Source organism: Piliocolobus tephrosceles, chromosome 17, assembly GCF_002776525.5.
Source record: "Piliocolobus tephrosceles isolate RC106 chromosome 17, ASM277652v3, whole genome shotgun sequence".
NCBI classification, from domain to species: domain Eukaryota; kingdom Metazoa; phylum Chordata; class Mammalia; order Primates; family Cercopithecidae; genus Piliocolobus; species Piliocolobus tephrosceles.
Window position 1 is genome coordinate 59,900,108 of NC_045450.1, and position 11,601 is coordinate 59,911,708.

Genomic DNA, 11,601 nt, shown 5'->3' on the forward strand with positions numbered 1-11,601 from the left:
GGGCTCTGTGGTCAGCGGGCCGCATCACCTTGGCATTTAGAATATCCCCTCCCCAGCCTGGTGCAGTGGCTCACGCCTGTAATCCCAGCACTTTGGGAGGCTGAGGCAGGCGGATCATGAGGTCAGGAGATCGAGACCATCCTGGCTAACCCGTGAAACCCTGTCTCTACTAAAAATACAAAAAATTAGCCAGGCATGGTGGCGGGCGCCTGTTGTCCCAGCTACTCAGGAGGCTGAGGCAGGAGAATGGCGCAAACCCGGGAGGCGGAGCTTGCAGTGAGCTGAGATGGCACCACTGCTCTCCAGCCTGGGTGACAGAGCAAGACTGCGTCTCAAAAAAAAAAAAAAAAAAAAAGAATATCCCCTCCCCACTCCCACTGCTGCTGGAGAACACAACTATAAAGCATAACTAAATTTATACACTAAAGACAAAATTTCAAAACAAACCAAGTTCACATCAACCATGTTGCTTTTTTTTTCTTTTTTTTTTTTTTGAGACAGAGTCTCGCTCTGTCGCCCAGGCTGGAGTGCAGGGGTGTGATCTCAGCTCACTGCAACCTCTGCCTCCTGGGTTCAAGTGATTCTCCTGCCTCAGTCTCCCAAGTAGCTGAGATTATAGGCATGCGCCACTATACCCGGCTAATTTTTGTATTTTTAGTAGAGATGGAGTTTTGCCATGTTGGCCAGGCTGGTCTTGAACTCCTGACCTCAAGTGATCTACCCGCTTTGGCCTCCCAAAGTGCTGGGATTACAGTCATAAGCCACCACACCAGGCTGATAGCTACCATTTAAAAAAACAGAAAATAACAAGTGGTAGATGTGGGAAAACGAACCCTCATACATTGTTGCTGGGAATGTAAAATGGTGAAGCTGCTATGGAAACAATCCGGCATGGCTGGGCTCAGTGGCTCATGCCTGGAATCTTGGCACTTTGGGAGGCCAAGGTGGGAGGATCACTTAAGCCAAGGAGTCCAAGACCAGCCTAGGCAACATAGTGAGACTGTGTCTCTACAAAAAAATTTAAAAAACAACATTAGCTGGGCGTGGTGGCATAGTTCCAGCTACTCAAGAGGCTGAAGTAGGAGGATAACTGGAGCCTGGGAGGTCAAGGCTGCAGTGAGCTGAGATCCAGCCTAGGCAACAGAGCAAGGCCTTGTCTTAAAAAAAAAAAAAAAAAAGGAAAAAAAAAAAAAAAAAAAAAAGTACAAAGAAAGCAGTTTGGCAGTTCCACAAAACAAACAAACATGGAGTTACCTCATAACCCTACAATTCCACTCCTTGGAGGTACACTCCCCCAGAATAACAGGACTTAAGCAGACACTCGCACACCAGGGTTCACAACAGCACTATTCCTGACAACCAAAAGATAGAAACCACCCCTATTGTTCATCAGCAGAGGAATGAGTAAAATGTGAGCTCTCCACACCACTATTATTCAGTCATAAGAAGGAATGAAGCAGGCCTGGTGTGGGGACGCACACCTGTAATCCCTGCACTGTGGGAGGACAAGGCGGGAGGATCGTTTAAGGCCAGGAGTTTGAGACCAGCCTGGGCAACAAAGTAAGACCCCTTCTCTACAAAATTCGTTTTTAATGAGCTGGGTGTGGTGGTACGTGCCTGTGGTCCCAGCTACATGGGAGTCTGAGGCAGGAGGATCGCTTGAGCCCAGGTGGTCGAGGCTGAAGTGAGCTGTGTTTGTGCCACCACATTCCAGCCTGGGCAACAGAGTGAGACCCTGTCTCAAACACGAACACAAAACATAATGGTACTAATACATGCCAAATGCCAAAACATGGAGTTTTTTTTTTTTTTTTTTTGGAGATGGAGTTTTGCTCGTTGCCCAGGCTGGAGTGCAGTGGCATGATCTTGGCTCACTGCAACCTCCCGCTCCCAGGTTCAAGCAATTCTCCTGCCTCAGCCTCCCAAGTAGCTGGGATTAAGGGGATGTGCCACCACACCCACCTAATTTTGTATTTTTAGTAGAGACCCGGTTTCACTGTGTTGCTCAGGATGGTCTCAAAATCTCTTGACTTTGTGGTCCACCCGCCTCAGCCTCCCAAAATGCTGGGATTACAGGTGTGAGCCACCACACCCAGCCGAATCTTAAATGATGTCTGCTACGTGAAATAAGCAATACAAAGATAAGTATTGCATTATTCGATTTATATGAAACTTTTTTTTTTGAAAAACTTTTGTGAGCCACCACACCTGACTGACTTGGAGTGTCTTATCTTTATTCACTTTATTTTTGAAACAGAGTCTCACTCTGTCGCCCAGGCTGGAGTGCAGTGGCGTGATCTCGGCTCATTTGCAACCTCCACATCCCAGATTCAAACGATTCTCCTGCCTCAGCCTCCTAAGTAGCTGGGATTACAGGCATGTGCCACCACACCCAATATATGAAACTTTTTTTTTTTTTTGAGATGGAGTCTCACTCTGTCACCCAGGCTGGATGGCAGTGGCACCATCTCGGCTCATTGCAAGCTCCGCCTCCCAGGTTCATGCCATTCTCCTGCCTCAGCCTCCCGAGTTGCTGGGACTACAGGCGCCTGCCACCATGCCTGGCTAATTTTTTGTATTTTTAGTAGAGACGCAGTTTCACCGTGTTAGCCAGGATGGTCTCAATCTCTTGACCTCGTCATCTGCCCGCCTCAGCATCCCAAAGTGCTGGGATTACCGGCATGAGCCACTGCGCCCGGCCATTAAACATTCTTAATAGGCAAATTTGAAAAGATAAAAACTAGGTTAGAGGCCCATAGGCACCGAGGGGAGAAAGGAATGCAGAGTTATTGTTCACTGGGTATAGAATTTTGTAAATAGTGGTGATGCCTACACAAATTGTGAATGTAATTAGTATTGTATAATGTAATTAGCGCCACTAATTGTACACTTAAAAATGGTTAAAATGGGCTGGGCACGGTGGCTCACACCTGTAATCCCAGCACTTTGGGAGGCCAACGCGGGGAGATCACCTGAGGTCAGGAGTTCGAGACCAGCCTGACCAACCTGGAGAAACCCCGTCTCTACTAAAAACACAAAAATCAGCCAGGGTGTGGCAGTGGGCACCTGTCATCCCAGCTACTCGGGAGGCTGAGGCAGGAGAATTGCTTGAACCCAGGAGGTGAAGGTTGCCGTGAACCGAGATCCCGCCATTGCACTCCAGCCTGGGTGACAACAGCGAAACTCCATCCAAAAAAAAAAAAACAACGTTACAACAGCAAATGTTATGTTACATATATTTTACCATAATTAAATAAAATCAATGGAATAAGCCAAAATCCATCAAATTGCACACTTTACATGGGTGAACTGTATGTTATGTGAATTACACATAACAGCTCGGTAAAGCTGTTAAGTATTGTGGAGCCAGAAGTCTTCTTCCAATGGCTATGGAAGCCAAATTCAGGGAAAAGGAGAAGCTGAAGGAAGGGAATATTCAGCCTAGAGCGTGGCTGACAATCAGAAGACCTTGGAGGCAGCGCTGGAGAAGTCCACATCTCCAGAGGCCACAGGACAGACGTGGCTGAGGACAAGCCAGGGGCCTGTCAGGGCTGGAGGTGCAAGACCTGTTAGGACAGGTGCAGTGGCTCACACCTATAGTCCCAGCACTTTGGGAGGCCAGGCAGATCACCTGAGGTCAGAAGTTCAAGACCGGCCTGGCCAACATGGCAAAACCCCATTGCCACGAAAAACAAAAAAATTATCTGGGTATGGTGCACATGCCTGTAATTCCAGCTACTCAGGAGGCTGAGGCAGGAGAATCGCTTGAACCCGGGAGGTGGAGGTTGCGGCAAGATCGCGGCACTGCACTGCACCCTGGGCGACAGAGACCCTGTCTCAAAAAAAAAAAAAAAAAATTTGTTAAATACACGATGGCCGACCCCACCGTGCTCCCTAAGCTGAGGAGCTATGCATCAGGCGTGGGCACCCCGAGACACAGGGCAGGGGCTTTTGGGCAGACAGAACAGGGATAATGAACCACGAACCCAAATCTCCCCAAGACTCCCTCGCCCACCCGGGCATCCCGTTACTGCGACTGAGGGAGCCGACCCGTCTCTCCATCAGAGCTCTCAGTGACAACCAGGGTGGTGGCCACAAGAGAACACCAATTCTCCGTAGAACCCACCCCAGCATTCCCCACCATCTCCAAGAGCAGATCCTGCCGCCAACTGAGAAATGGCCCCAGCTCTTTGGAGCTCCCGGTACCCGCGCCCAGGACAGAAAACTTTGCATGGAAGGGGAGAGACCGAATACACATGCGAACAGGGGCCAGACCGCCTAAAAAAAAGACAACACTGCCCACACCAGCCCAGGGCGCCCAACAGCAGGAGCCCCACCGGCCAGCCCTGAAAAGCCACACACGCCCTGACAACCACAGAAAATGCCCACTTGGAGTTCGCCTGCACCCGAGGCCCTGTGTCCTGCCAGACAGAATACCTCAGACTGGGTCATTTATAGTGGACAGAAACGTATTTTCCTCACAGTTCTGAAGGCTGCAAATTCAAAGTCAAGAGGCAGGGTTGGCAATTCCGGCCCCAGGCTGATGCCTTGAACTCCATGTCTTTACCTGGTGGAAGGTAGAAGGGCAAAGAAGCACGACACGGGCATCCCTTGCCTTTTATTAATATAATGGCATTAATCCCACCTGGGAAGCAGAGCCCCCACGCACTAATCACCTCTGACAGGTCCCACTGTTGATACAAACAATGCGGCCAGGTGCAGTGACTCGAACCTGTAATTCCAGTGCTTTGGGAGGTCAAGGCAGACAGATCACTTGAGCCCAGGAGTTCAAGGTGAACCTCGGCAACATGGTGAAACCTCATCTCTGCAAAAGCAATTCGCCAGGGTGCTGGCGTGACCTGGGACAGCTACTCGGGACGCTGAGCTGGGAGAATTGCTTGAGCCTAAGAGGTCAAGGCTATAGTAAGCTGTGATGGCACCACTGCACTCTGGCATGGACCAACAAAGAAAGCAAGACCCTGACTCTTAAAAAAAAAAAGAAAAGAAACTAATAACATTTCAATACAAATGTCAGTGGGACAAACACGCAGACCACACAGGAGCCTGCCTCCCACTTCCCGACACCAATAGCCACCGGCCAGGACACAGCGAACCTTCCCCTTCCCTCCACGAAGCCTTCCCTCTCCCCTGCCAGCCTTGGCGTCTTGGTCAATGCAAGCGACAGTGGCCGACTCCCTTGCTGTGGCAAGCTCTGAATAAACAGCCCTCGCTGGTTCTCATTTGGGCCGGCGTCACTGATCTCCACAAGGGCTGAGCTGGACAGCCGGTCCCCACATACACTGCCCTCCTGGGTCAGGAAACGCCCCCCAGCCCATCTCCCCACTATTGCTAGCCAGGCGTCAACATGGAGCAAGGGGACAATTGTTTTCTAAGCAAGCTGCACGGGATCTCGTTGGCTTAAGGAGCACACGGCGCTTTCACTAAAAAAACATTCCCCCAGCCTCACTTGGACAGGGACAAATCCCAGTGGAAAGGGTTTAGGCAAAGAACCATTGAATTAAATCGCTCCACTTGGTAATTTTAGACACATCCATTGGTGCCGTGAGAAGGGGCCCGGCCAGGCACGGTAAGTAGCTCACACCTGTAATCCTAGCACTTTGCGCAGCCGAGGCAGGCCAATTGCTTGAGCCCAGGAGTTTGAGACCAGCCGGGGCAACACAGAGAGATCCTGTCTCTACAAAAAATACAAAACTTAGCCAGGCGTGGTGGCACACACCTGTAGTCCCAGCTACCTGGGAGGCTGGACCTGGGAGGTCAAGCTTCTGCTGAGCTGTGATCGTGCCACTCTACTCCAGCCTGGGTGACAAAGTGAGACCCTGTCTCAAAAAAAATAAAAGAGTAGAGTCTTATCCCCAACCCCATTGTGTACCAGTCCCCGAGTCCTCTGCCTTTCGGAAGGGGACAAGGGCATTTTAGGAAGGTGCCTCTCAGAGGGGGCTGCGGGACTCAGATCCTGCTTTGCCATGAAGGAAAAGTGGATGGCCACTGAGAAAACAGTTTGACAGTTTCCATAAACACAGGCCCCAGCCTACAACCCTGCTGTTCTATTCCTAGGTGTTTTTTTGTTTAAGACGGAGTCTCATTCTGTCACCCAGGCTGAAGTGCTGTGTGGCTGGCTCGGCTCACCACAACCTCCGCCTCCCAGGTTCAAGCAATTCTCCCACCTCAGCTTCCCGTGCACATCACCATGCCCAGCTACTATTTGTATTTTTACTAAAGACAGGGTTTCACCATGTTGGCCAGGCTGGTCTTGAACTCCTGACCCCAAGTGATCTGCCTGCCTCAGCCTCCCAAAGTGCTGGGATTACAGGCCTGAGCCACCATGCCCCACCTACTCCTAGGTGTTTGCCCAAGATAAATGAACACACATCCGCATAAAGACTTGCCCGTGGATGTTTTAATATATGTTTTAGTTATTATAGCAGCTTTATTCATAATGGATCAAAACTACAGAACAGATAGACAACCTGTAGTGCATTCCAGCAATAAAAAGGAAGAGGCTGCTGCTCTCTGCAACAGCGTGGGTGAACTCCAAAGACAAGATGCTGAGTGAAAGCAGCTGGACTTCCAGAAACACCTGGGTTCTGTTCACAGGAAACTCCAGAACCTGAAAACGAATAGATGGGCAGGATTCAGTTTCAGTTCCACGAGACGAGTGGCTGCACAGCGCTGTGGCTGTACTTAGCACTGAATGGTACATTTAAAAATGGGTGCTGGCCGGGCGCGGTGGCTCATGCCTGTAATCCCAGCACTTTGAGAGGCCGAGGCGGGCGGATCACGAGGTCAGGAGATCGAGACCATCCTGGCTAACACAGTGAAACCCCGTCTCTACTAAAAATATAAAAAAATTAGCCAGGCGTGGTGGCAGGCGCCTGAAGTCCCAGCTTCTAGGGAGGCTGAGGCAGGAGAATGGCGTGAACCCAGAAGGTGGAGCTTTCAGTGAGCTGAGATCCGGCCACTGCACTCCAGCCTGGGTGACAGAGTGAGACTCTGTCTCAAAAGTAAACAAACAAGCAAAGAAACAAAAAATGGGTGTGATGGTCAATTTTGTTATGTGTATTACCACAATTTACAGTGTTTTTTTTTTTTTTTTATTTTTTTTTTTTGAGACAAGGTCTGGCTCTGTTGCCCAGGCTAGAGTGCACTGGCCTGATCTCAGCTCACTGCAATCTCCACCTCCCAGGCTCAAGCCATCCTCCTACTTCAGCCTCCCCAGTACCTGGGATTACAGGTGCCAGCTACCATGCCTGGCTTTTGTTGTTGTTGTTAGAGACAGGGTCTCACTATGTTGCCCAGGCTGGTCTTGAACTCCTGAGCTCAAGGGATCCTCTCGGCCTCCCAAAGTGCCAGGATTACAGCCATGAGCCACTGCACCTGCTGCTAACAGTTTTTTAAATTTAACAGTAACAACAACATCCCCTGGTGCGATGACTCACACCTGTAATCCTGGCACTTTGGGAGGCTGAGGTGGGAGGATTGCTTGAGCTGAGGAGGCTGAGGCTGCAGTGAGCCGTGATCATGCCACTGCACTACAGCCTGGGCATCAGAGCAAGCCTCTCTCAACCAAAACCAAAACCTTCCTTCCAGGGAAGGAAATCAGAACAGTGGTTGCTTCTGGAGATGGGGGATTGACTGCCAAGGGGCTGTAAAGGAAATGGTCCCTGCCTTGATGCAGGTGGCGGTTACAGGGGTGCCTGGATCCTCACAAGTCATCAACCTATATCCACTTGCTTATTTTTTTTTTTGGTTTTTTGAGACAGGCTTTCACTCTGTCGCCCAGGCTGGAGTCCAGTGGCATGATCACTGCTCACTGCAGCCTCCACCTCCTAGGCTCAAGTGATCCTCCTACCTCAGTTTCCCAAGTCCCAGCCTGGAGCCGGGACTCCATGCATGTGCCATCACACCTGACTAATTTATGTTTTGTACAGATGGGGGGGGGGGTCTCACCATGTTGCCCAGGCTGGTCTTGAACTCCTGGGCTCAAGTGATCCTCCTGCCTCAGCCTCCCAGAGTGCTGGGATTATGGGTATAAGCTACTGTACCTGGCTTTATATGCATTTTAAGTGGGGGCATTTCAACATAAGTAAACGAAGAGATGGCCAGGAGGCTGCAGCACGTGAGGACCCCCAGCTCATCCCTCCTGCTCCCACTCTGGCCAAGGCCATGGCTCTGCCTCCCCCACCCACCTGGGCCCCGGCTCGCGTGTGTCCTGACTCATCTGTCCTGAGTGTCCCCGGGCTCCTTCCTCACTGCTCGGGTCCAGATCCCATGGGGGCGCTGGAGGGCAGTGTGGGTTGGGGGGTCCCACCCCCAGGAGCAGTGGAGTGGGGACACCTGTGCGTGCCTGTCCCCCACCCCTGCTATAGCTGCACAGTTCCCATAAGCCTCTGTAGCCTATGCGGGGTTGGGGACATGGCAGGCAGGGTCCTGGCCAGCCGTCAGCTCCCAAGGCCACATAGCTGGGACCACGGGTCACTCAGGCCAGGTGAGGGCTGATGGGACACGGCCGCTGCGCCCTTTCCCCCATCTGCCCTGGCCAGCTTATAGCTAGGGGCTGCCCCCGAGGCTCTAGTACCATCTTCTCTAGGGCCCTCCTGGACCTGCCCCCTTGACTTCTGAGCCCTTCGCTGCCCTTAGGACGCAGCCTCTTTGGGTCCTGCGACCCCAGGTTCGTTTCCTATCCTCCAAGGATGCTCTGGGGTGCTCCCACAGACTCCTAGGCTGTTTGCTTAAATGTCGCCTTCAGAGTGAGGCCCTTCCGGCCTCAGTATCAGTAATAATAATAACTCCTTAGCTGCTGGTGTGTATATTTTACTTATTTTAAAACTTGACTCTTTTCCCTAAACTCTCCAGCCTCTCCCCCTAGTCAGCTGCTACAGGCAGGAATTTGTTTTGTTCAGCTGTTCCCGCGGCCGGCCGGCCGGGTGGGCGCTGGCTGGCAGGAGGAGCCCACGTTGTGTGCAGAGGTGGGTGTGTCTCATCCAGACCAGGCCACGCCCCATCCTGGCTGGTGCCTGCCCACCCCTCTGATCCCAGACAACCTTCTAGAATGAGCAAAGGGCCTGGACAGGCGATTCACTCAAGAAAGAGGAATGTAGGGGTCCCGCCAGCATGGATTATGTGCTTGGCCTGGTCCTCGTGCTCAACAAGGCTCTTTCTTTTGTCATGGGACCCATACTCTAAACGTCCTCCATTACATACAGGATCAGAGACGGCAAGTAGTTACCACGGCTCCACAGTTGCCTGACCCCAAAGCCCGTGCTATAAACACACATGCTGCAGTCATCAGTGTGGTGGAATTAAAAACAGCCACGAGGCACCCTTTTCCTGTGCATTGTGGGGAACTTGCCCTCCACCTGGCAGCCTCAATCCAAAATTTCTCCCTCCCCAGTTTCCCAGTTGCTGAGAAAGGGCTCCACCACCCGTGCCGCCACCCACACCAGGAACCAGGTGTCCCTGCCCATGCGCTGCCTTGAGGTTCAGCCTCCATCAGTTCTCATCAGGCCCTAGGCCCAGTCTTGCCCTCTGATGCCACATGCTTGGCTCCAGGGCCCAGGTGTGCTGGCACCTGTGTGCAGGGGTGGCCCAGCATGAGGACAGCGGGCAGCTACCCCTCCCCTGTACACAGCCCAGTGTCCAACACAGATGTCAACTGGGCCTTCACTGAGCCTCCTTAGCCATCCCCTGGGATCTGGGGAGCGCCTGCATCCCAGCATCTGGCTACACCATGGGGCGCAGGCCTGCTCCCCCAGTCTCTCCTCTACTTGGTCACATTGCCCAGGAGTTTTCTTTTTCCTGTTTTTTTTTTTTTTTTTTCTTGAGACAGAGTCTCACTCTGTCACCAGGCTGGAGTGCAGTGGCGCAATCTCAGCTCACTGCAACCTCCACCTCCTGGATTCACGCCATTCTCCTGCCTCAGCCTCCCAAGTAACTGGGACTACAGGCGCCCACCGCCATGCCCAGCTAATTTTTTGTATTTTTAGTAGAGACGGGGTTTCACCATGTTGGCCAGGATGGTCTTGATCTCTTGACCTCACGATCTGCCCATCTCGGCCTCCCAAAGTGCTGGGATTACAGGCGTGAGCCACCACGCCCGGCCTGCCCAGGGGTTTTCAAACCATGAAAAGATCCATTATTTGCAGAGCACATAATTATTTGCAGAGTACAAGAGACTCAGCTGAGGCTCAAACCTGGGGCTGCTGGACTCAGTCCCTGGAGGCAGGCCCCTGCCCAAGCCTGGGCCTGGAGGAGAAAGGCCATGGTAAAAGGCCACCTGGGTTAGCCCAGCTCAGCTGAGGCCACAGCTGCTGTCATCCCAGGCTCCCTGGCCAGCCCTGCACTGACACATCCTGCCTACTCCCAGGGAAGGGAGTATCACCCCAAGATCTCCAGATAACAGCCGGCACACAGGGCTACAACGGGGACCCACAGACAGGCGTCCCACCCCCCCTGCCAGCGGCACCATGGCTTTCCTCTGGATCCTCTCCTGCTGGGCCCTCCTGGGCACCGCCTTCGGTGAGTGCCAGGCCCCGCAGAGGCTGAAGGGTTGTCTCCACTCACTCCCAGCCCCGAGGCCAGCAAGGGGCAGCAGGGTCCCAGTTCCCAGTTTAGTTGTGCACCGCAGTGTGGGCCTGGGTGAGTCACCGGCTCCATCTCTGCCGTGGGCACTGCAAGGCCTGGACCAGGTCATAGCTTCCCTCCCAGGCTCAGCTGCCACCTCGGAGCTCAGGAACTGGGGAGTCCCGCTCCCCTTCCTCACCCCCAGCCGACCTGAGGCTCCCAGGGGAGGAGGTGGGTGTCTGGGGGGCCGCCCTGAGGTCTTCAGGAAACCCGCCAACAGTCAGTGGCCCCAGTACAGGCTTGGGTGGTGAGCATGTGAGCAGCTGGGGCTTGGCACCGTTCAGTCCAAACCTTTCAGGTGAGCCTCACCCTTTTAAACTCCTGCTTATGGAGCACTTCCCGGGTGCCAGGCGCAGAGCTGGCGCTCTGCCTGTTCACTCTTCCAATCTGTGAGGTCAGAAACGGTGTGATCCCCACTTTGCTGATGGGGACACTGAGTGGCTTGGCTGGGCAGGGAGGGAGCCAGGTTCAAATCCACAGTCTGGCCTCCCAGCCTGAGCGCTGAGACTGCACGCTCCACCTGTGTGGCTTCTCTGAATTGAGGAGGGGTCAACACCCCATTCCTCAGCAGCCCACAGTCCAGTGCATTGGACTCAATTGTACCCGGAGATTCCAGCACTGGGGAGAGGAGAGCCAGGGCCAGCTTCTCAGAGGAGGGGATGTGGGAGCCAGCCTAGATCTCAGAGACTGGAAAACAGTTGGGAGTGAGAGGAGGCTGGAGCACAGAGACCTAGGTGAGTGGTACCCACCCCTCAGCCCACTCCCATCCCCAGGCTGCGGGGTCCCCGCCATCCCCCCCCGTGCTCAGCGGCCTGTCCAGAATCGTCAATGGGGAGGACGCCGTCCCCGGCTCCTGGCCCTGGCAGGTGTCCCTGCAGGTGAGGGGGCTTCTGCAAGGCAGTGGGCACCCTGAGGAGGGGCCAGGCTGGGGGTGCCGCCAGGTGGGAGTTGCTGACCCTC

The 11,601-nt window shown here is 53.3% G+C and overlaps 1 protein-coding gene across 1 annotated transcript in view; it reads left to right on the plus strand.

Annotated features, from left to right (window-relative positions):
- Nucleotides 1-10,484: 10,484 nt before the first annotated feature.
- The window catches only part of LOC111536153 (chymotrypsinogen B2-like), a 3,361-nt gene continuing 2,244 nt past the window's right edge, over nucleotides 10,485-11,601 (plus strand). Inside the window, 3 exon segments of the mRNA XM_026456451.1 lie at nucleotides 10,485-10,536; nucleotides 11,415-11,434; nucleotides 11,436-11,572. Coding sequence (XP_026312236.1) covers nucleotides 10,485-10,536; nucleotides 11,415-11,434; nucleotides 11,436-11,572 — 209 coding nt within the window.